General features: G+C 46.1%; 1 protein-coding gene across 1 annotated transcript in view; it reads left to right on the top strand.

Moving 5' to 3' along the window:
- LOC118380718 (matrix-remodeling-associated protein 5-like) overlaps positions 1-24993 on the top strand; it is a 34081-nt gene extending 9088 nt beyond the window's left edge. Inside the window, exons 6-9 of the mRNA XM_052522568.1 lie at positions 11943-12384; positions 12499-17297; positions 17460-18495; positions 21738-24993. Coding sequence (XP_052378528.1) covers positions 11943-12384; positions 12499-17297; positions 17460-18495; positions 21738-23895 — 8435 coding nt within the window. The 3' untranslated portion in view covers positions 23896-24993. The remainder of the gene's footprint in view (positions 1-11942; positions 12385-12498; positions 17298-17459; positions 18496-21737) is intronic.
- Positions 24994-26402: the final 1409 nt, after the last annotated feature.

Here is a 26402-nt window from a genome sequence, read left to right as displayed (position 1 = left end):
AAGTTGTTCATACACCTTAGCCAAATACATTAAACTCAGTTTTTCACAATTCCTGACATTTAATACTAGTAAAGATTCCCTGTCTTAGGTCAGTTAGGATCACCACTATTAAGATTGTGAAATCTCAGAATAAGAGCAGAGAGAATGATTTATTTCAGATTTGATTTCTTTCATCACATTCCCAGTGGGTCAGAAGTTTACATACGCTCAATTAGTATATGGTAGCATTGCCTTTAAATTGTTTAACTTGAGTCAAACACTTTAGGTAGCCTTCCACAAGCTTCCCACAATAAGTTGGGTGAATTTTGGTCTCCTGACAGAGCTGGTGTAACTGAGTCAGGTTTGTAGGCCTCCTTGCTCACACAAGCTTTTTCAGTTCTGCCCAAAAATGTTCTCTTGGATTGAGGTCAGGGTCTTGTGATGAACTTTGGAAGTATGCTTGGGGTCATTGTCCATTTGGAAGACCCATTTGCGACCAAGCTTTAACTTCCTGACTGATGTCTTGAAATGTTGCTTCAATATATCCACATAATTTTCCATCCTCGTCATGCCATTTATTTTGTGAAGTGCACCAGTCTCTCCTGCAGCAAAGCACCCCCACAACATGATGCTGCCACCCTTGTGCTTCACGGTTGGGATGGTGTTCTTCGGCTTGCAAGCCTCCCCCTTTTTCCTCCAAACATAACAATGGTCATTATGGCCAAACAGTTCTATTTTTGTTTCATCAGACCAGACCAGAGGACATTTCTCCAAAAAGTACAATCATTGTCCTATGTGCAGTTGCAAACTGTAGTCTGGCTTTTTTATGGCAGTTTTGGAGCAGTGGCTTCTTCCTTGCTGAGCGGCCTTTCAGGTTATGTCGAAATAGGACTAGTTTTACTGTGGAAATACATACTTTTGTACCAGTTTCCTCCAGCATCTTCACAAGGTCCTTTGCTGTTGTTGCTGGGATTGATTTGCACTTTTCGCACCAAAGTACCTTCATCTCTAGAGACAGAACGTGTCTCCTTCCTGAGCGGCATGATGGCTGCATGGTCCTATGGTGTTTATACTTGGGTACTATTGTTTGTACAGATGAAGGTGGTACCTTCAGGTGTTTGGAAATTGCCCTCAAGGATGAACCAGATTTGTGGTCTCAAAAACAATTCTGAGGTCTTGGCTGATTTCTTTTGATTTTCCCATGTCAAGCAAAGAGGAACAGAATTTGAAGGTAGGCCTTGAAATACATCCACAGCGACAGCTCCAATTCACTCAAAATATGTCAATTAGCCTATCAGAAGCTTCGAAAGCCATGACATAATTTTCTGTAATTTTCCTATTTGTTTGAAGACACAGTCAACTTAGTGTATGTAAACTTCTGACCCACTGAAATTGTGGTACAGTGAATTATAAGTGAAATAATCTGTCTGTAAAGAATTGTTGGAAAAATGACTTGTGTCATGCACAAAGTAGATGTCCTAACCAACTTGCCAAAACTATAGTTTGTTAACAAGAAATGTGTGGAGTGGTTGAAAAACAAGTTTTAATGACTCCAACCTAAGTGTATGTAAACTTTCGACTTCAACTGTATATTTGTTTTATTATTTGTTTTAGTGGGTGCTACTTCCCACGGCTATGCCCCAAACCGATCCCAATGGAACAAATGTTGCTCAAATTACTTCATTCCAACTCCAAAAGTACAAGAAAGAGGATTTCAACACTCACCCTCTCAGATCGTTCTGAAAGCATTTCAGTTAGAAAGAGAAGAGCATTGCTGAAGCATTATTTTGTTTAAATATAATTTGATTTCTGAGAAATTAAGGTATTTGATTGCACCCACATTTGCAATTTTAATTGAACGATTCATTTCAGAGGAGGCTGGTAGGATAATCTATAGGAGGATGGGCTCATTGTAAGGGCTGGAATGGAATTAATGGAACGGTATCAAACGTATGGAAACCACATGTTTGACTCCATTTAATTTATTCCATTCCAGTCATTACTATGAGCCCATCATCCTATAACTCCTCCCACCAGCCTCCTCTGATTCATATTCTCTTCAATAAATATAGAACCTAATCCCATCCTAACAACCTGTATACAGTATAAGTTCTCTATGTCTGACAAGTAGTATGGAGCTGCTGCTTGGAGTATTGCTTCTTCAACCCTGTGAATCTGGTGATGTTTTTTTCCCCTGTTCAAAGAAATTAGCCATTGAAGTCGCTTGTATTCTTTACCATAAATGGATGTGAAAGTACCTAGTTTTGCCCACTAAATGCTGCTGTTCCTGCTACTGCCACCACACCCTTTTATCTATTTAGCTGATTTATTAAATGGAAGACCTACTTTTCTTTGCAACTTTGGGTAGAAAACCAATAGCTTTTGCTCATTACGAAAATAAATGGTGTGGTCAAGCCAGTCCTCCATGAAAAGTAATTCAGTTTGTCCTTCTCTTAGCAACCTAATGCTTAAACCCAACTCTCCTCGAATAGTCCAAACAATGGCAGCTCTCCATATGGTGCAAATCTCATGTGAAGACTTTTCCTACAAGCTCAAAACTTTGATGGAGAATTGGGCTAGTGATTAAAATGTAGTGACAACCCTAATAAAATAATACAATTATAAACCATTGCAAGGCAGTCATAGGTTTTTTAATAAAATGAAAAGAAAACATAAAGTGTGTGATAAACATATGTAGTGTGATTAGTGAAATGTTCCATTAAACCCAACCTGATACCATTACAAAACACTATACAGTGTGTGTTTGGGAATTTTACCATTGAAGACCTTTGGAGACCATAATATTGAAACAATTAGAACTGCTGTAGCCTAATGGTTTGCTTGTTCGCCAATCACCAGGAATGGTCTAACTAATCCAGGCCTTTTTTAAGGAAATAAACCATACACAGAGGGGCCGTTTCCTGGACATAAGTTAAGTATAAGAGAAGGACAAGCTTAATTGCTTTCATGGAGGACTGGTTTGAATTGCGAGGATGACCACACAATTTATTTTCATCATGAGCTGTTGGTTTCCTACCCAAAGCTGGAAAGAAAATGTTGTGGTAGAATGACTTAACATAAGAGACCATCAACATTGATTAAATGGTATGGTGGCAGTAGCAGGAACAGCGGCATCTAGTGGGCAAAACTTTGGTACTTTCACACTAATTTATGGTATAGAATGCAAGCGATTTGGCTAATTTCTCTGAACAGGGGAAAAAAACATCCCCAGATTTACAGGGAGTACATTATAAAGGTTGAAGAAGCAATACTCCAAGCAACAGCGCCATACTACTTGTCAGACATAGAGAACTGACACTGTATACTGGTTATTGGGGTGGGATTCCTCATGTTTTACTCATTGTTAGGAAGAAATATGATGTTAGTTACTATATTTATTGAAGATTAAATGAATCCTATCAATTAAAATGGCCAATTTGGGTACAATCATTTAGCTTAATTTCTTTCTTTAAAAAAAAGATGTTTCAGGAATTCAGATCTTATCTGTTTCTAACTACATAAACGATTTCAGAACAATATCAGATGGTGGGTGTCATGGCTTGATAAAATCACATGGAATGACCCAACTGTGTCCTTTTCTTCAGTGTCAAACTAAGCATGTAATTATGTTGACAGTCATTGATCTACAAGTAATTTTCCATGCCGAAAAACCCCAGGCAATATCAGTAGCCTAGTCAAACTGCGTGCTGTGTGCAGCTATGTGCGCTGACCAATGGGCCATGATCTGGCACAATTGCACGTCACCTTCATATTTATGCAAAATGGCTTTTGCAATATTAGTCTTTATTAGTTGAGTAACAGCCAATGTAATTTGCTTGGTTGTTTTTATTACATGTGCTAGTGCAAATGGTCCAGGTTTAAAGTAAGATACCACCGGGGAAACACAACTCTCATCAGGCTATATGCTGATTGTGGTTTACATTCAATTTGATTTTGATTGTTCAGGTTCACCATCATCAAGTTTTGGTAGTTTTTTAAAACAATCAGTATATATTGTCATTATTAGATATACATGGTAAAGTTGATCATTTCATAAAGAGGACAGCAATCACTTTTGCTACACTTGATACCCGCATTGCATGGTCAAAGCAGGAGAAGAAGAGAAGCTCACTCCAAGTCAGTCAAAACTTCCAAACGACCAGTTGGAGGTGAAATCCAAAGTTGTGCTATATATCCATTTGCTATGTCATAGCACATTTTTAAGATAAATATTAATACATTACTAGCTCTAACACTTTTAATCTGCAAAAATGACAAAATAATTAGTGGGTGATGGTGATTTTAGATCAAAAGTTGGGGTCTCAGCTCAGGGGCCTACATACAACACAGACATATACATCATTTACACACACACACTCACCCGCATGCACGCACACGCATGCACGCACACGCACACAGACTCCCAGCCCTGACCCCAATATGAACTATCGCAAACTACTGATTCAAACGATGCCCAGAAACCCCTGAGGGAAATGAGCCCATACTTTTTTTGCCACTGCTCTGCTCTGTGCTGTTGACATCATGCCATTACAGAATGCAGGCCAGACAGTCAGACCCTAATATGAATTCCAGCATCATTTTTGGTGGTAACCTCATATACGGTGCATTCGGAAAGTATTCAGACCCCTTGACTTTTAACATATTTTGTTACGTTACAGCCTTGTTCCAAAATTGATTAAATCGTTTTTTTCTTCTCATCACAATACCCCATAATGAAAAAGCAAAAACAGGTTAAAATAAATAAACTGAAATATCACATTTACATAAGTATTCAGACCCTTTACTCAGTACTTTGTTGAAGAACCTGTGGCACCAATTACAGCCTGAATTCTTCTTGGGTATGACGCTACAAGCTTGGCACACCTGTATTTGGGGAGTTTCTCTCATTCTTCTCTGCAGATCCTCTCAAGCTCTGTCAGGTTGGATGGGGAGCTTCGCTGCACAGCTATTTTCAGGTCTCTCCAGAGATGTTCGATTGGGTTCAAGTCCGATCTCTAGCTGGGCCACTCAAGGACATTCAGAGACTTGTCCCGAAGCCACTCCTGCGTTGTCTTGGCTGTGTGCTTAGGGTCATTGTCCTGTTGGAAGGTGAACCTTGACCCCAGTATGAGGTCCTGAGCGCTCTGGAGCAGGTTTTCATCAAGAATCTCTCTTTACTTGCTCTGTTCATCATTCCCTCGATCCTGGCTCATCTCCCAGTCCCTGCTGTTGAAAAACATCCCCACAGCATGATGCTGCCACCACTATTCTTCACCGTAGGGATGGTGCCAGGTTTCCTCCAGACGTGACGATTGGCATTCAGGCCAAAGAGTTCAATCTTGGTTCCATCAGACCAGAGAATCTTGTCCTTTAGGTGACTTTTGGCAAACTCCAAGCAGGCTGATATGTGCGGTTTACTGAAGAGTGGCAGAGTCTGGCCACTCTACCATAAAGGCCTGATTGGTGGAGTGCTGCAGAGATGGTTGTCTTCTGAAAGGTCCTCCCATCTCCACAGAAGAACTCCAGAGCTCTGTCAGAGTGACCATCAGGTTCTTGGTCACCTCCCCGACCAAGGCCCTTCTCCCCCGATTGCTCAGTTTAGCCGGGCGGCCAGCTCTAGGAAGAGTCTTTATGGTTCCAAACTTCTTCCATTTAAGAATGATGGAGGCCACTGTGTTCTTGGGGACCTTCAATGCCGCAGACATTTTTTGTTACCCTACCCAAGATCTATCCCTCAACACAATCCTGTCTCTGAGTTCTACGGACAATTGCTTGGTTTTTGCTCTGACATGCACTGTCAACTGTGGGACCTTATATAGACAGGTGTGTGCTTTTCCAAATCATGTCCAATCAATTGAATTTACCACAGGTGGACTCCAATCAAGTTGTAGAAACATCTCAAGGACAATCAATGGAAACAGGATGCACCTGAGCTCAATTTTGAGTCTCACAGCAAAGAGTCTGATACGTATGTTGTCACGTTCTGACCTTAGTTCCTTTATTTTGACTTTGTGTTATTTTTATTTTACCTTTAGTAGGGTCAGGGTGTGAGTTGGGGTGGGCAGTCTATGTTAGTTTTTCTAGGTTGTGTTTATGTGTTTGGCCTGGTATGGTTCTCAATCAGAGGCAGGTGTCGTCCGTTGTCTGATTGAGAATCATACTGAGGTAGCCTTTTCCCACCAGTGTTTTGTGGGTGAATGTTTTCTGTTTAGTGTATGTCAACTTTCAGAACTGTTTTGTTCCATTCTCCGTTGTTATTTTGTTTAGTGTTCTGTTGAATACATTAACATGGACACGTACCACGCTGTTACAGATTCACCCACCAACCAAGGACCAGGCAGCGTGGTATCGGGCAGCAGCAAGTTCTGGACTCCTGGACATGGTAGGAGATTTTGGACGGAGAGGGACCCTTGACACAGGCTGGGGAGTATCGCCCGCCCCCGGGAATAGCTGGAGGCAGCCAAAGCCGAGAGGCGGCATTATGAGGAGCTAGCACGGCAGTGCAACAGGGACGAGAGGCAGCCCCCCAAAAATATTTTGGGGGGGCACACGGGGACTGTGGCTAAGTCAGGTAGGAGACCTGAGCCAACTAACTCCCCGTGCTTACCGTGGAGAGAGGTGGAACGGGCAGGCACCGTGTTATGCCGTGAAACGCACGGTGTCCCCAGTGCACAGGCATAGCCCAGTGCGTTACATCGCAGCGACTCGTATCAGCCGGGCTATAGTGGGCATCGAGTCAGGTGCTATGAAGCAGGCTCAGCGCATCTGGTCTCCAGTGCATCTCCTCGGCCCGGGGTATATGGCACCAGCCCTACGCACGGTGTCCCCGGTTCGCCAGCACAGTCCAGTGCTGTCTGTTCCACCCCGCCGCACTGGCCGGGCTTCCAGCCAGGAAAGGTTGTGCAGGCTCGATGCTTGAGACCTGCAGTGCGCCACCACGGTCCGGTCTATCCGGTGCCTCCTCCACGCACCAGGCCTCCGGTGGCAGCCCCACGCACCAGGCTGTCTCTCTGTCTCCTTCCTCCAGGTGCTCCCTCCTGTCCAGCGCTGCCAGAGTCTTCCTCCTGTCCAGCGCTGTCAGAGTCTCCCTCCTGTCCAGCACTGTCAGAGTCTCCCTCCTGTCCAGCGCTGCCAGAGTCTCCCTCCTGTCCAGCGCTGCCAGAGTCTCCCTCCTGTCCAGCGCTGTCAGAGTCTCCCTCCTGTCCAGCGCTGTCAGAGTCTCCCTCCTGTCCAGCGCTGTCAGAGTCTCCCTCCTGTCCAGCGCTGTCAGAGTCTCCCTCCTGTCCAGCGCTGTCAGAGTCTCCCTCCTGTCCAGCGCTGTCAGAGTCTCCCTCCTGTCCAGCGCTGCCAGAGTCTCCCTCCTGTCCAGCGCTGTCAGAGTCTCCCTCCTGTCCAGCGCTGCCAGAGTCTCCCTCCTGTCCAGCGCTGTCAGAGTCTCCCTCCTGTCCAGCGCTGTCAGAGTCTCCCTCCTGTCCAGCGCTGCCAGAGTCTCCCTCCTGTCCAGCGCTGTCAGAGTCTCCCTCCTGTCCAGCGCTGCCAGAGTCTCCCTCCTGTCCAGCGCTGTCAGAGTCTCCCTCCTGTCCAGCGCTGTCAGTCTCCCTCCTGTCCAGCGCTGCCAGAGTCTCCCTCCTGTCCAGCGCTGTCAGAGTCTCCCTCCTGTCCAGCGCTGTCAGAGTCTCCCTCCTGTCCAGCGCTGCCAGAGTCTCCCTCCTGTCCAGCGCTGTCAGAGTCTCCCTCCTGTCCAGCGCTGTCAGAGTCTCCCTCCTGTCCAGCGCTGCCAGAGTCTCCCTCCTGTCCAGCGCTGCCAGAGTCTTCCTCCTGTCCAGCGCTGTCAGAGTCTCCCTCCTGTCCAGCGCTGCCAGAGTCTCCCTCCTGTCCAGCGCTGTCAGAGTCTCCCTCCTGTCCAGCGCTGTCAGAGTCTCCCTCCTGTCCAGCGCTGTCAGAGTCTCCCTCCTGTCCAGCGCTGTCAGAGTCTCCCTCCTGTCCAGCGCTGTCAGAGTCTCCCTCCTGTCCAGCGCTGTCAGAGTCTCCCTCCTGTCCAGCGCTGTCAGAGTCTCCCTCCTGTCCAGCGCTGTCAGAGTCTCCCTCCTGTCCAGCGCTGCCAGAGCCGTCCGTCTGAGCAGTCCGTCAGTCAGGAGCTGCCGGAATCGTCCATTCGGGGGTTGCCGCGCCAGGGGCGCCACTTAAGTGGGCCAAGACTATGATGGAGTGGGGTCCACGTCCCGCGCCAGGGCCGCCACCGCGGACAGTTTAGTGTATGTCACCTTTCAGAACTGTTTTGTTCCATTCTCCGTTGTTATTTTGTTTAGTGTTCTGTTGAATAAATTGACATGTACCACGCTGCTTATTGGTCCGATCTCTCCTACTCCTCCTCAGACGAGGACGACGAACGTTACATATGTAAAAAAGGTATTTACATATGTAAAAAAGGTATTTGTTTTCTAAAAACCTGTTTTCACTTTGTCATGATGGGGTATTGTCTGTAGATTGATGAGGAAAAATATAATTTCATCCATTTTAGAATAAGGCTGTAACGTAACAAAATGTGGAAAAAGAGAAGGGGTCTGAATACTTTCTGAATGCACTGTATCTATAACAGAGACATCTCAGATAGAGAGAGAGAGTCAGAGCTGGAACAGAGAAATAAAGGACACACAGCCACCCAGCCCATGCCCTGAGAACAACAGCTGCTGCCCAATGTACATAGACACAGAATCTCTGGTCACTTTGATAATTAAATTCTACCTTTATTTAACCAGGCAAGTCAGTTAAGAACATATTCTTATTTTCAATGACGGCCTGGGAACAGTGGGTTAACTGCCTGTTCAGGGGCAGAACGACAGATTTGTACCTTGTCAGCTCGGGGGTTTGAACTCGCAACCTTCCGGTTACTAGTCCAACGCTCTAACCACTAGTCTACGCTGCCGCTTGGGAAATCTTTTGTATCCAAATCCGGCTTTAAACTTCTTCACAACAGTATCTCGGACCTGCTTGGTGTGTTCCTTGTTCTTCATGATGCTCTCTGTGCTTTTAACGGACCTCTGAGACTATCACAGTGCAGGTGCATTTATACGGAGACTTGATTACACACAGGTGGATTGTATTTATCATCATTAGTCATTTAGGTCAACATTGGATCATTCAGAGATCCTCACTGAACTTCTGGAGAGAGTTTGCTGCACTGAAAGTAAAGGGGCTGAATAATTTTGCACGCCCAATTTTTCAGTTTTTGATTTGTTCAAAAAGTTTGAAATATCCAATAAATGTCGTTCCACTTCATGATTGTGTCCCACTTGTTGTTGATTCTTCACAAAAAAATACAGTTTTATATCGTTACGTTTGAAGCCTGAAATGTGGCAAAAGGTCGCAAAGTTCAAGGGGGCCGAATACTTTCGCAAGGCACTGTAGATACTTGTGTACCAGTTTCCTCCAGCATCTCCACAGGGTCCTTTGCTGTTGTTCTGGGATTGACTTGCACTTTTCGCACCAAAGTACCTTCATCTCTAAGAGACAGAACGTGTCTCCTTCCTGAGCGGTATGACGGCTGCGTGGTCCCATGGTGTTTACACTTGGGTACTATTGTTTGTACAGATGAACGTGGTACCTTCAGGTGTTTGGAAATGTCTCCCAAGGATGAACCAGACTTGTGGAGGTCTCCAATTTTTTTCTTAGGTCTTGGCTGATTTCTTTTGATTTTCCCATGATGTCAAGCAAAGAGGCACTGAGTTTGAAGGTAGTCCTTGAAATACATCCACAGGTACGCTTTCAATTGACTCAAATGATGTCAATTAGCCTATCAGAAGCTTCTAAAGCCTAAAGACAAACTTTTTTGTAATTTTCCAAGTTGTTTAAAGGCACAGTCAACTTAGGGTTGACTGTGGTTTTAAAATGAGTTTAAATGACTCCAACCAGTGTATGTAAAATGTACCATATCAGAGCCCATGTATCCACATATGTGTAACGTATACGCAGGAAGCAGGTGCAGAAGGTGGGTTTAATAATCATTGAGATAAACAAAACAGGAGAAGCGTACTGAATGTAACCAATACTGCCTGATTACAGAGGCTACTGAGGACTATATGAAGGGAAAGTAATCAGGATGGTGATGAAGTCCAGGTGTGCGTAAAGATGGAGAGCAGGTGTGTGCAATGTGGGTTGACCGGGGATGTGGAGCGCCAGAGAGAGGGAGCAGGAGTAGGTGTGACAATACTATTGAATCTTCATGAAAGGGAAAGAAGCACATTCCTACCTACCAGTGACGGTTGGTGCCGTTTAAGATGAGAAATTACTTTTTTTTAAATTCATGAGTATGGCCTTATTTCTATTACAGCATATTGGATGACTGTCATTCATATTCCATTCTCCCAGTTCAATGTAACAGCGATAGGTTTAGGCTACTGCATGATACTCAAATTCTCCCTTTACCCATCATGAGGTTGGAATGAAAGTTTACAACATAGCACACAGTGACACATGGACAGACACATGACATATTCAATACCGCCTTGCACACTCTTGCCTGCATCTAGCTGATCTAGGTTGAAATCATTAGTCCAACAGTTGCAAACGAGAGTTTCTATTGGACAAATTCAGGTATGTTTATCCCCATTTCGTTCCGTTTGCTTCAGTTTAAGAAACGTTTTGCAACCGAATCGGTGGAATGTCCTTTTTTTATTGTGTTATTGACTGTATGTCTGTTTGTCCCATGTGTAACTCTGTGTTGTTGTTTTTGTTGCGCTGCTTTGCTTTATCTTGGCTAGGTCGCAGTTGTAAATGAGAACTTGTTCTCAACTAGCCTACCTGGTTAAATAAAATTAAATAAAACAAGGAACACACCCCTGATCACGTGTAAACACAGTTCACTTTCATAGCAGCCTCGTTGTATTCCTTCTCGCATCTATGCACCCTCCTCCTCTCACCCTTTCCCTTTGCTCGTGGACTTCAATGCACAACACATCAGCTATATGTGACCAGATGAAAAAACATTTCCAAGCCAAACCGGATCATAACCGCTCCAGACAACCTACATCGTTGTCCCCATATTACCTAAAGAAACGCCATAGTCAACATAGCTAATAGACCTAACGCATTAGTAAACACGCTACAATCATGCAGTAACGTTACAGTTTACAGTCAGTAAGCAGTTTAGCACTTACACCGGCGGGCCCCAGTGCAATAAATTAGTAAAACCAAAAGCTTACCGTGACTTGGAAGAGTTCCAGTGTTGTGTTTGATAAGCATAGCCAGCTAGCTAACATAGCATCCTTCTGTTTGAGTAGGGTGTTGGAGTAGGCTAAACTAGCTAGCTGCATTTTCTAGCTAAGTGAAACAAAGTAATAAAAAATAAAAAAATCTCTCTCTCTCTTGCTTCTCCTTAATCTTGGAATAAATTCATTTGTCTTTGTCAACTAATGTCTTTGTCTCTCTTTGAGTCAACTACTCGCCACTTTTTATGCACTGCAAGACTAGCTTATGCTTTCAGTACTAGATTAATTATCTGATCCTTTGATTGGATGGACAACATGTCAGTTCATGCTGCAAGAGTTCTGATAGGTTGGAGGATGTCCTCTGGAAGTTGTCATAATTACAGTGTTGGTCTATGGAAAGGGGTGAGAACCATGAGCCTCCTAGGTTTTGTATTGAAGTCAATGTACCCAGAGGAGGATGGACGCTAGCTGTCCTCCAACTACACCATGGTGTTACCCTAGAGAGTGCTGTTGAGGCTACTGTAGACCTTCATTGCAAAACAGTGTGTTAATAAATTATTTGGTGACGTGAATATATTGAGTATAGTTTTATCTAAAACTGATAACTTTTTAAATGTTTTACCATTTTAATATTTATGGTCCGCCTCTTCTTCCTCTGAGGAGCCTCCACTGCTACCTACTGAGTCTCAATCAGATTCAATGGAATTGGGATGCTTATTTGGGTGAGGAAATTCTGATTCTTCTCTTCTCTCTCAGGGGTGTTGAAATGTCCGGGGCCGCATTGCCTGGTCTGTGCCTCACCCAAACACATGAAGGGTCATGGCCTTTTGCAGCAGAAAGACCTATCCTGCACCTTGCCTGTCATCTCCACCAATCCTAGAACCTCATCTCAGGAGGATGGCGAAGTTCAACCAATAGAAACCTTTAGAGAGGCTTTAGGCAACGCCTCCCTGGGGATGTCTGACCAACAGGGGAATGCTGTTGATCTGAAGTGTAACATCACACACTCCTCACAGACTCCTGACATTACCCCACCACACCTTTCCTCCTCCTCCATCCCCATCTCCCTCTCCCTGGACTGTGGGGTGGATGGGCATGGCTATGAGAGGCTGTGGAGGCTGCTGGCCTACTACAGTGAGACGCCTGTCAGGCTTCAAAGAGAAATAATGTTGAGTAAAGCCCCAAGACTTGCCTACAGGTACGAAAATACAGAAACACACAAGACACATTCCTGTGTTATTTTCCTCTTTACTTGTACAATTTTGTTGTAACCCCAACACATAGATCAAATCTGTCCTTTCTTGTCCTTCAGGTACAGACAGACAGCAGAGAAGGAGGGCTACTACCATACAGGGGTCAAGGCCAGTATTCAAGCCCAGCCTGCCTGGTTACTGCAGCCCCATGTCAGTCTAGAGCTCAACAGAGCTCAGTCCAGCGCCCACAGGGTTAAACTGACCCTGTCCACCCTGGTGTCTGCTCCCCCAGACCCCCCATCCCCACACTCCTGGGTCCTCATCCAGACCAACCACACCCACACAGCTTTTACTGCAGCTGCAGAGAGACAGATCCACCTGCCCTGCCCTGTCCTCAGCTCTATTGGAGACCTAAGCTCTGGAGACCACAGGCTCCAATGGGTTTTCCCAGATGGTTCAACAGTCTCCTCTCCCTACCGCAGCTCAGATGGTAGGGTCCGGGTGTCTGGCCAGGGGCTGGTCCTGCAGAGAGTGTATCACTCTGATGCTGGACTGTACTATTGCGTGGCCCGGGCGGGGGGAGATGTTGATGTCCTCCCCCTCCGTTTGGCGGTGGTAGAATCATCCAATCCTTTCCCAGGGGAGGAGCTAGGCCCGGCTGTGACTGGATTGGTTGGAGACCCTGTCAGTCTGCCGTGCGAGGCCTCTGGTACACCGAAGGTTGAGGTGAACTGGGTTCTTCCTGGCGGGAGAGTGGTAGGGAGTAGGAACGAGGGGAGGAGAAAGGACGAGGCAGGGGTTACTGTCTTGGCCAACGGTACCCTGTCTCTCCCCATCCCTGCGCTGGGAGATGCAGGCCTGTACCGGTGTGTAGCGGTGAACCAGTATGGTGCTGACTCTCTCTCCACCAGACTGACGCTCACCCCGCGTCCTTCTGACACCTCATCACGAATTAGATATCCCATGAGGCCACAATCTGCGGCCGGGGTGTCCAACAGGGTACGAGCCACTCTAGGGGGTGAGGAGATTGAAGAGGGGGGGTCAGGAGATGATGAGGGGGAGAACATACTGCCCACTAGGGCAGGTTACAACAGGACATGGCGTCCCCCCATCAGATCCCACATGGTGAGGGTGGAGGGAAGCAGACCACCCCAAAAGGGCAAGAAGCCCTTGAGGAGAGGCTTCCCTGTGGAGCAGAGGAGGAACAGGTTGGAGGGTCGGCGGAGCTTTAACCTGGCCAAGCACAAAATAGACCCTCAGAAATGGGCCGACCTGCTGACTAAGATACGTGAAAGGACTGCCCCTAAAATCACAGACTCCCTGTATGTACCACCCCCAACAAGAGCACATTCTACCACCTCAGCGCCAACTGAAGCACAGACAACCACCTCAACCCCAACTGAAGCACAGACAACCACCTCAGCCCCAACTGAAGCACAGACAACCACCTCAACCCCAACTGAAGCACAGGCAACCACCTCAACCCCAACTGAAGCACAGACAACCACCTCAACCCCAATTGAAGCACAGACAACCACCTCAGCCCCAACTGAAGCACAGACAACCACCTCAACCCCAACTGAAGCACAGACAACCACCTCAACCCCAATTGAAGCACAAACAACCACCTCAATCCCAACTAGAGCACAGTCAACCAGAATACAGACAAATAGCAGACATACAGAAAGCAATCACACAACCAGAACAAATCCAGGCAGCACACAGCCAGAAAGTACACAGCCAGACAGCAGACATAAAACCAGAAGAAAGCCAGGCTACACACAGCCAAGTAGCACACAGCCAGACATAATACAGACAGAGAGAATACAGACAACTAAAACACAGACAACCAGAATACATACAGACACGACATTACCAAACAGCACACCAGAGGTAAGTGTGGGAAGAAACTCTGATCAACGTCTTGTATTGGACTCAGGGGCTGATACCTCAAAGAGTTCTTCCATAGATGTCCTCAGTCTACAGGAAGAGTGGTTAAACCTCATCCATACATCACTAATCCCAGATCTGCTAACAAAGGATAGAGTGGCCCCAGAGACACCAAACACTTCAGATCCGAGCAATACCTTCCCCCAGAGCACAAAGCCAACCTCCAATGTCAATTGCACTAGCACAGAGGAAAGGAGACAGAGTGTTATCCCTGTAAGGACTACAGGTGAGGGGGAGAGGACTGGAAGGGGGAGAGGGGGAGAGGACTGGAACAACAAACTCTGGAAAGGTAGAATGTTCTCCAACTCTGTTCCGTCGCGACCCAGAAGCCCCTGGAATGCCAGCAATAGGCCTGGCCAGAGGAGACGCATCAACAGACCCAGAGGACGACCCATGCCCCCAGGTCCAACCTCCCCTCTCCAGAATAACTTAAGTCCCACTACCACCAGAGCAGCACTTACAAAGCCCAGGAAACTGACAGCACCTGCTACAACCATTACTATAAGAACTACTACTACTACTACTACTACTACTACTACTACTCCATCCTTAACTAGGATCACTGCTCCATCAAGCACATCTGTCTCCCCCCCTGTCTTCCTTTCTGCCTCGCCCCCTTCGCCCCAGACATACACAGACAGGGTGACTCACTTAACAAACACTGCTGCTCGGCTCCCTGACAGGTCCCAAGCGACTATCACACACACACGCACACACACAGGCAAACATACACCCACAGTCACTCACAGTCACACAGAAAAACAGAGTTATGCTATAACAGAGGGTCAGGTCGGGGCCACTCTAAAAGAACAGGATCCATCTGTCTTCAACCAACACAACCCAGAGGATATCAAAGCAACTACCACTCAGTCTGGAACCACACCAGGTGGAACAACACCTACTGGTACTGAGAAAGAACCCAGTGAGATAGAACCACTCTACCCAGAAACCAAGGAAGAACTGAATGAGATAGGACCACCAGCAACTGAAAAAGAACCCAGTGAGATAGAACCACCAGCAACTGATGAAGAAGAACCCAGTGAGATAGATCCACCAGCCACTGATGAAGAAGAATCCAGTGAGATAGATCCACCAGCCACTGATGAAGAAGAACCCAGTGAGATAGATCCACCAGCCACTGATGAAGAAGAACCCAGTGAGATAGAACCACCAGCCACTGATGAAGAAGAACCCAGTGAGATAGAACCACCAGCCACTGATGAAGAAGAACCCAGTGAGATAGAACCACCAGCAACTGATGAAGAAGAACCCAGTGAGATAGATCCACCAGCCACTGAAAAAGAACCCAGTGAGATAGATCCACCAGCCACTGAAAAAGAACCCAGTGAGATAGAACCACCAGCCACTGAAAAAGAACCCAGTGAGATAGAACCACCAGCAACTGATGAAGAACCCAGTGAGATAGATCCACCAGCCACTGATGAAGAACCCAGTGAGATAGAACCACTTTACCCAATCACTGAAGAAGAACCCAATAAGATAAAACCAGTCTATCTAGCACCTGATGAACCAGGGGAGAGACAGCCAGAGTCAGAAATAGACAGCTCTTTTTCATCTACAAAACAACTACTGCCCCCAACTACAGCTAATACAGCAGCTATCACTGCTTCAGCCATCACCTCCTCTACAGTCATCACCTTTATTAGAAGAACTACCACTATAACTATTCCTACAACTACTACCACTATTCCTACAACTACTGCTACTATTCCTACAACTACTGCTACTATTCCTACAACTACTGCTACTATTCCTACAACTACTACCACTATTCCTACAACTACTACCACTATTCCTACAACTACTGCTACTATTCCTACAACTACTACCACTATACCTACAACTACTGCCACTATTCCTACAACTACTACCACTATACCTACAACTACTACCACTATTCCTACAACTACTACCACTATACCTACAACTACTACCACTATTCCTACAACTACTACCACTATACCTACAACTACTACCACTATTCCTACAACTACTACCACTATACCTACAACTACTACCACTATTCCTACAACTAATACCACTATTCCTACAACTACTGCTACTATACCTACAACTACTGCTACTATTCCTACAACTACTACCACTATACCTACAACTACTACCACTATACCTACAACTACTACCACTATTCCTACAACTACTACCACTATTCCTACAACTACTACCACTATTTCTACAACTACTACTACTATACCTTCAACTACTACCACTATACCTACAACTACTACCACTATTCCTACAACTACTACTACTATACCTACAACTACTACCACTATTCCTACAACTACTACTACTATACCTACAACTACTACAACTATTCCTACAACTACTACCACTATTCATACTACAACTACTACTACTATTCCCACTACTACTACCACTCTTACTAGTACAATAGTGTGGAGGAACCCAGGAGTAAACTCCATCCCAGACTCACATGGTAGTCGCTACCGCCCCGCATCTTACCCCACCTACTCACAACACTCCAGCAGGCGGCACCCCTATGTCATCACTAGGCCTGACCCAGTAAGAACTCCGCTTCAAACACCACCCCCTATAAAACACACACCCTCTCTACTACACCCTATCAAGCCCAAACTTCTTCTCCCAGATATTTTAGAGATCACTTCCTCTGTAGTCCCCACCACCAGAGCTCCCTTCAGCTCCCCAAAGACCGCCCCACCCACCACAGACAGTCAGGCTGGACTCAATCCTGAGTCCACCCTTCCTCATTCCCCTCCCGCGTCTCCAGCCCATAGTGTGACTGCCCAACGCCCACCTCAGACCTCCGTCTTGCGTGTCCGGCCCCGTATCGCTCCCCCTCACATGCGCCCCATGTCTGTCCCAGCTGAGATTGATGCCCTCCTGCCCTGTGAGGCCATTGGACAGCCTCCTCCAACAATCACCTGGACCAAGGTCTCCACAGGTACGCTACACACACTACTCTCAGTTATACACACAATACATTCTACTGTCACTCACATATACACAAAATGTACTTTGTCATACCCACACTTTACTCAATACATTCACTATTGCCACTCTTACACACAATATGCCACTCAATATGTATTCCTGTCTGTCCCAGGAGCTGTGATGTCACTGGACTACAAGGCAGAGCGTTTCCAGGTCCTACCCAACGGAACCTTTCTCATCCGGAGCGTGCAGGTCCAGGACCGGGGGACATATATCTGCAGCGCACAGAACTCTGTGGGCCTGGACCGTGCCATGGTGACCCTGGAAGTCTGGTCCCACCCAATCCGGATTCAGCTACCCAACCACAGAGATGCAACGGTGCACCAGGGGGGTGAGGTGAGGTTAGAGTGTCGGGCTCAGGGGGTGTCGGTTCCTCTGCTGTCCTGGGTGCTACCTGACCTCTCCGTCCTAACCCCTGACCCCAACCCCAACCCTGCCCTTGGAACTCATCCCCGGGTGTCTATATTCCCTAATGGTACTCTGCGTATCTTGGTGGCCGGCCCAGCAGACAGAGGACTGTATCGCTGTGTAGCCTCCAACCTAGCAGGGGCTGGCAGTCTGTCAGTCCGACTCCATGTGTCCTCTCTTCCTCCAGCCATCCAGGAGCCCAAAGAGGAGAAGGTAACCCGGCCCGCTGGTTTGCCTCTCTACGCCCAATGCTCTGCCCGGGGAGCTCCCCCTCCCTCCATCCGCTGGAGGACACCTGACGGCACCTTTCTCCTCCCCTCTCAATTCCTCAACGGGAACCTGTTTGTCCTCCCCAATGCCACCTTGTTGATACGCAAGCTAGCCACTAAGGACTCTGGGAGCTACGAGTGCCTGGCGACTAATGCGGTGGGCGGGGATAAGAGGACGGTGAGGGTGGAGGTGACTGGAGATGGAGGAGGAGGAGAAGTTTTCTCCATGGATAAAATGACCTTCTCTTCCATCAACAGTAAATTTGATCTTCCCCCCTCCTCCCCCGTCCTTAACCCTCCCCTCCCACCCTCCTCCCCCCTCAGTAAGGCTAGGATCCTCTCCACCTCTCCATCCAGTTCTATAGTCATATATGGTGAATCTCTGCTCCTTTACTGTTCAGCAACCGGCAACCCAGAGCCTAGAGTGGTCTGGAGGGTACCTGGCAAGAAACTAGTGGATGCCCGTTACAGGTGCGTGTTTGTACTTATTGATTACCAATCTTTTTAATCGAGTCCAGGACCGCCCCCCTTATAGTGGAATGCACAAGGTGCAATTTCGAAATTCGGTTGTGCATTACCAGTTTTTCTCTTGTTATGTCAGTCACTGACAGTCACTCAATTAGCTAATATCAACAAAATATTTGTAGATTGGTAAATTAGTCTAGCCTGATATCTAAACTTGTAGTTTACATACAGTGCCTTGCGAAAGTATTCGCCCCCCTTGAACTTTGCGACCTTTTGCCACATTTCAGGCTTCAAACATAAAGATATAAAATTGTATTTTTTTGTGAAGAATCAACAACAAGTGGGACACAATCATGAAGTGGAACGACATTTATTGGATATTTCAAACCTTTTTAACAAATCAAAAACTGAAAAATTGGGCGTGCAAAATTATTCAGCCCCTTTACTTTCAGTGCAGCAAACTCTCTCCAGAAGTTCAGTGAGGATCTCTGAATGATCCAATGTTGACCTAAATGACTAATGATGATAAATACAATCCACCTGTGTGTAATCAAGTCTCCGTATAAATGCACCTGCACTGTGATAGTCTCAGAGGTCCGTTAAAAGCGCAGAGAGCATCATGAAGAACAAGGAACGCACCAGGCAGGTCTGAGATACTGTTGTGAAGAAGTTTAAAGCCGGATTTGGATACAAAAAGATTTCCCAAGCTTTAAACATCCCAAGGAGCACTGTGCAAGCGATAATATTGAAATGGAAGGAGTATCAGACCACTGCAAATCTACCAAGACCTGGCCGTCCCTCTAAACTTTCAGCTCATACAAGGAGAAGACTGATCAGAGATGCAGCCAAGAGGCCCATGATCACTCTGGATGAACTGCAGAGATCTACAGCTGAGGTGGGAAACTCTGTCCATAGGACAACAATCAGTCGTATATTGCACAAATCTGGCCTTTATGGAAGAGTGGCAAGAAGAAAGCCATTTCTTAAAGATATCCATAAAAAGTGTTGTTTAAAGTTTGCCACAAGCCACCTGGGAGACACACCAAACATGTGGAAGAAGGTGCTCTGGTCAGATGAAACCAAAATTGAACTTTTTCAGGTGTTAGAATGGCCAAGTCAAAGTCCAGACCTGAATCCAATCGAGAATCTGTGGAAAGAACTGAAAACTGCTGTTCACAAATGCTCTCCATCCAACCTCACTGAGCTCGAGCTGTTTTGCAAGGAGGAATGGGAAAAAATTTCAGTCTCTCGATGTGCAAAACTGATAGAGACATACCCCAAGCGACTTACAGCTGTAATCGCAGCAAAAGGTGGCGCTACAAAGTATTAACTTAAGGGGGCTGAATAATTTTGCACGCCCAATTTTTCAGTTTTTGATTTGTTAAAAAAGTTTGAAATATCCAATAAATGTCGTTCCACTTCATGATTGTGTCCCACTTGTTGTTGATTCTTCACAAAACAATACAGTTTTATATCTTTATGTTTGAAGCCTGAAATGTGGCAAAAGGTCGCAAAGTTCAAGGGGGCCGAATACTTTCGCAAGGCACTGTAGTTAAATTACCAACCGTGGCCCCCATTGATTTTTTAGTCACTCTCACCCAGATATAATATAAAATACTGCAAACATTTATGTCCGCCCTATGGCAAAATTGGGTAGAATTGCAGGAAATTAGCTGTAAAACAGAAACATTTTCTCTACGCCTCATGGAAAAATGTGTATAATTGCATGAAATTAGTTATAAAATTACTAAATCTTCTCTCCACCTCATGGCAAAATGTGTAGAATTGCAGCAAACTTGCTTTAAAACTGCAATAATTTCTCCCACACATGCCCCAGGGCAAAATGGGTGGAATTGCAGGAAATGAACTCCAAAACTTCTCTCCGCTGTCAAAAGGCTAGGGCCATCTCTGACTGCATGTCAGACTTGCGAGCCACTGCGGTCCCTCATGAGGAGTTCAGTTTTTTGTGGCCCCCACCCCCATCAAAGTCGCCCATTCCTGGTCTAGTTTGTACAAAACATTAGGAACACCTCCCTAATATTGAGTTGCACACCCTTTTGCCCTCAGAACAGCCTCAATTCCAATGCTTCCCACAGTTGTGTCAAGTTGGCTGGATGTTCTTTGGGTGGTGGACCATTCGGGAAACTGTTGAGTGTGAAAAAACAGCAGCGTTGCAGTACTTGACACACTCAAACCAGTGCGCATGGCACCTACTACCATACCCTGTTCAAAGGCACTTAAATCTGTTCTTGCCTATTCACACTCTGAATGGCAAACATACACAATGCATGTCTCAATTGTCTCAAGGCTTAAAAATCCTTCTTTAACCTGTCTCCTCCCCTTCATCTACACTAACTGAAGTGACATCAATAAGGGATCATAGTTTTCACCTGGATTCACCTGGTCAGTCTATAACCAAGTTTCCATCCACAGTTTTCATGTAAGTAAAGTCATATAAAAACTAAATCACGACAGCTGTGATGGAAAGGAGTTTTGGTGTAATTGTAGAAATGCAGACAGATAATTTGTTAATTGGACATGGTGGTGTCTTTTTGTGTCTGTAAAATTAATTGTGCAGGAAATGGTGGTAGAATAACCATCACATTGAGGTACATTTGGAGTCATACAATGATATGGTGTGAGGTCCTCCCACTACGACTCTGGAAACCTTGCAGTTTATTAGGCTACAGATGAAATAACTTATGAACTTCACAGGGTGGTCAAATTGCACGGTGATCTTGACGCTCCTTTCCAATAAATATCGAGGTTCTTATTCTGGTGACAAGATGATCGATTTTTGACTGCCATTTGAACCAACCAACACACAATACCGACACTGTATCTGCGAACTGTTGGCTGGAGCGTATGTGATGAGACCAGAGTTGACACATTTGCTATTTAAGGCAACAGTTTTTGTGACAAAGAGTTGAAAATGCGATGGAAACACATTGAACTTTAGATTTTGATTTGGTACATGAAAACTTAAGCGAAAAAGTACATTTTGTGTGAACTATGTCATCACCCACTGATTTCTATCCACAACAAGTCCATTTGGTGGGAACATGCCACTGGTGGGAAAATTTAGATTTTCTTAATTCAGATTCTAGAATAATTGCATGAAAATGTGTTGCTGTGACAGAAGGAAACCTAGCTACTGTCATGGAAAGAGCAGTTGTTCCTAATGTTTTGTCCACTCAGTTTCTGTGTCTTGTGCTTATCTAACCTTATTCTCTGTGTTGTATTTCCAGTTTTGACAAGAGGATAAAGGTGCACAGTAATGGAACGCTGTATATCCAGTCCGTGACGGAGAAAGACGGGGGGGACTATTTATGTGTCGCGCGAAATAAGATGGCTGATGACTTCCGCCTCCTCCAGGTCACCGTGGCAACAAAGCCTGCTAAGATTGAGCCAAAGCAGCCATCAAATCAGAAGGTGGTATCGTACGGAGCAGCTCTAAAGGTAGACTGTCTGGCGACCGGCCAGCCCGACCCCGCGGTAAGATGGAGCCTCCCGGATGGAACCTCAGTGAAAAGTGTCCTGTTGCAGGTGGAAGAGAGTGGGAGGCGCAGCCGGCGACTGGTGGTTTTTGACAATGGAACACTGTTCCTCCCCTCGGTGGGGATGGAGGAGGAGGGGGAGTATGTTTGCCACGCTGAGAACCATGGGGGGAGGGACACTATGAGTGTGATGGTCAAAGTCCTCGCCTCACCTCCCTCCTTCCCCAGTACCAAATATGAGGTCATCAAGGTGCAACAAGGGGGCGCAGTGGCTCTGAACTGTGGGGCTAAAGGAGAGCCTGTCCCTACGATCACATGGCTCTCTCCAATGAATCATGTCCTCCCAGTGGAAGCATCAGGGCCGGTTGTGGTGCAGCAAGACGGGTCCTTGGTGATCCAGGGGGCTAGAGGGGCTGACGGAGGAAACTACACCTGCCGAGCCAGCAATGCTGCTGGGGAGAGGAGCAAGGTGATGGGGGTGGAGGTGATGGTGACACCACCCAGCTTCACTCTCAATGGGGCTGGGGGTGGGATCAATGGGGTAGACAGACAGATAGCTGTTGTTAGTGGTAGTGGACTGAGTGCTGTGATCTCCATCAGTCAGTCTGCAGGGAGGGATCATAGGGTCAGTGCAGGTAATTGTGTCAGTAATAATGGAGACTGTAACGTAGGGGACCAAAGGGTCTCAGCAGTTAGAGGCCAGACAGTTCTTCTGCCATGTCCATCCCAGGGCTTCCCTCTCCCCCGCCTGGCCTGGTTGTTGCCCGGTATCGGGGTTCTTCCTGTGCCCTACTATGGCAGCAGACTCACCGTGCACCGCAATGGAACCCTGGAGCTGAGGGGGGTGAGGGCAAGCGACTCCGGCATGCTGGTGTGTGTCAATCGTGGCGAGAGGGGTGAGGCTCGGATAATGGTACACCTGGAGGTCTCAGACACAAAGGACACACCTCACTCCAGAGGCCCAGTGACCACCGAGAAACGTTTCTCAGTAGACCCAGTTAGCAAAGAGCAACCTCGCCCAGTAGGCCCAGAACAACCTCATCCAGTAGTCCCAGTCAGCAGAGAGAAACTTCGCTCAGGAGGCCCAGACAGAGAGGACACACCTCGCCCCAGAGGCCCAGTGACCACAGAGAAATCTCGCCAGGAGACACCTCGCCCTACAAGCCCAGTCACCAATGAGAAACCTCACTTAGGAGGCCCAGTCATCACAGAGAACCCTCTGCCAGGAGTCCCAGTCCAAGGGGGCACACCTCACCCAAGAGGCCCAGTGCCAGAGGCAGGGAGGAGTGTTGTCCTGGAAAGGAAGCCTGTGGTCACCAGCATATCAGGCTCTCTGGTCAGCATCATCAACGGAGACAATCTACAGCTACCCTGCCCCCAGACAGACAGCCCCAGTCAGGGTTCCAGCCAGACAGAGTCTCTGACCTGGAAGTTGCCAAGCGGGGTGGTCGTGTCTCGGGGCCAGGCGGCAGGGACGGGTCGGTACTCAGTCCTGGATGACGGGACTCTGACGGTGCAGCAGGTATCTGTGTTTGACAGGGGGACCTACTCCTGCCGATCCACCAATCAGGACACATCATCTATCCTGACAGTTCCAGTGATTGTCATTGCCTACCCCCCTCGCATCACCAACGGACCCCCTCCCCTCACCTACACCCGTCCTGGTGTTGCCGTTCAGCTAACCTGCTACGTCATAGCAACCCCCAGAGCGACCATCACCTGGGAGATGCCGGACCAATCCCAGCTCAGGGTCACAGGTCAGGCCCGTCTCTATGGCAACCGGTACCTGAGTCCTCAGGGTTCCCTGGTGATCCAGAACCCGACTAGCAGAGACACAGGTTTCTACCGTTGTTCTGCACGGAACGTCATCGGAACTGACACCAAGGCCTCTTATCTACATGTGATCTAACAGAACACACACATAATTTTTGCCCAAAGAAACTGCAAAGTTGAGTGTAGAAGATACTGTTCAACTAAAGACTGAGGTGTTGATTAAAGATTGTTAATAGAGATAAAAACAAACACATGCATCTTACAGCCAGAGTGTGTTAAAGATGTACATGAAATCAGCAGCTGAGAAGCACCAGCATCATCAATAAATAAAGTGTCAACACAAACTATACCAGGCTTTAAGAGCATCAGCTCTCAAAACACGTCATGCAATACAACACATTCAGCTCTGTATCACGACCTGTATGTTTATGTCAACCTGCCCTATTTATCTTGTTGTATAGTTGTGTACTGTTGAGCAGAGCAAATGTTTGATAGTGGTCACAGAACTGCTCCAGTGATAGTTCTGTGGAGCCTCAGGGGTCTGCAGCTCTCTGTGTTTGCAGCTCTCTGTGTCTGCAGCTCTCTGTGTCTGCAGCTCTCTGTATCTGCAGCTCTCTGTGTCTGCAGCTCTCTGTGTCTGCAGCTCTCTGTGTCTGCAGCTCTCTGTGTCTGCAGCTCTCTGTGTTTGCAGCTCTCTGTGTCTGCAGCTCTCTGTGTCTGCAGCTCTCTGTATCTGCAGCTCTCTGTGTCTGCAGCTCTCTGTGTCTGCAGCTCTCTGTATCCGCAGCTCTCTGTATCTGCAGCTCTCTGTGTCTGCAGCTCTCTGTGTCTGCAGGTCTCTGTGTCTGCAGCTCTCAAACCCTGCAACCTCGACCACTCTTCCAGTCATAGGCTATACATACGTCCCAGATCATGTCAAATAAACACAACAGTTACCAAGTCTTTGAAGATGGTATTTGTAGTAATTACATATGTTTCATATAGAGTAGCATAGATTTGTGTGGCTCCAGTGTTACATTTAAGTATGTGTAATATCCATGTGAAAGCTGATATCATTCATGTTTTTGTTTCATTTAAATTATTTGTCTGTAAAGACTGTGATGTAAAGTTGTTATGTTGTGCCTCTTGTCATAAAGAGAGAGATGTACTGTATATCTAATCTCTCAATAGCCTTTTTAAGTTATGCTTTATTTTCAACTGCTTTATTTGATAAATAAAAGAGAAGAGGAATTCAGTCTGCTCATCAAAACGTGGTTGTGTGGATGTATGTTTGTGTGTGTGTGTGTGTTTGTGTGTGTGTGCCCTGGGGGGGACAGAAACTGGGTTTGTTTAGGAACATTAGGCTTTGTATCCCATGACTTTCAGCAGAAAAACCAGGAAAGGACAGATAAGTCATGCTTATAACATCATCACACTAACACTTCCCGGGGAGTCCATTTTTCAAAACAGTTGCTTCCTCCATTACTCTCTTATTAGACGGGTATCAACTTCATTGCTCGCTTATTAGACATTTATAAACTCCATTACTCTCTTATTAGACATGTATCAACTCCATTACGCTCTTATTAGACATGTATCAACTCCATTACTCTCTTATTAGACAGGTATCAACTCCATTACGCTCTTATTAGACATGTATCAACTCCATTACGCTCTTATTAGACATGTATCAACTCCATTACGCTCTTATTAGACATGTATCAACTCCATTACGCTCTTATTAGACATGTATCAACTCCATTACGCTCTTATTAGACATGTATCAACTCCATTACTCTCTTATTAGACATGTATCAACTCCATTACGCTCTTATTAGACATGTATCAACTCCATTACGCTCTTATTAGACATGTATTAATTAAATTACTCTCTTATTAGACATTTATCAACTCCATTACTCTCTTATTAGACATGTATTAATTAAATTACTCTCTTATTCGACAGGTATCAACTTCATTACTCTCTTATTAGACAGGTGTCAACTCCATTACTCTCTTATTAGACATGTATCTGTAACGGCGTTCGTCTGTTGAAAGAAGAGAGTCGGACCGAAATGCAGCGTGTAGGTTACTCATGACTTTAATGAAAGAATCGCGGTACATGAAATAACTGAAACTAAATACAAAAACAACAGAACGGAACGTGAAACTAATTACAGCCTATCTGGTGACTACAACACAGAGACAGGAACAAACACCCACGAAATACAAAGCGAACTCAGGCTACCTAAATACGGTTCCCAATCAGAGACAACGACAAGCACCTGACTCTGATTGAGAATCGCCTCAGGCAGCCAAGCCTAACAACACCCCTAATCAGCCGCGATCCCAAATAATACAAACCCCAATACGAATACAACATATAAACCCATGTCACACCCTGGCCTACCCAAACATATAACAAAATGTTATATGACATGTATCAACTCCATTACGCTCTTATTAGACATGTATCAACTCCATTACGCTCTTATTAGACATTTATCAACTACATTACTCTCTTATTAGACATGTATTAATTAAATGACTCTCTTATTAGACAGGAATCAACTCCATTACTCTCTTATTAGACATGTATCAACTCAATTACTGTCTTATTAGACAGGAATCAACTCCATTACTCTCTTATTAGACATGTATCAA

This window comes from Oncorhynchus keta, chromosome 7, assembly GCF_023373465.1.
Source record: "Oncorhynchus keta strain PuntledgeMale-10-30-2019 chromosome 7, Oket_V2, whole genome shotgun sequence".
NCBI classification, from domain to species: Eukaryota; Metazoa; Chordata; class Actinopteri; order Salmoniformes; family Salmonidae; genus Oncorhynchus; species Oncorhynchus keta.
Note: the sequence above shows the minus strand (reverse complement) of the source record. Positions and strands in the feature narration are given on the sequence as shown.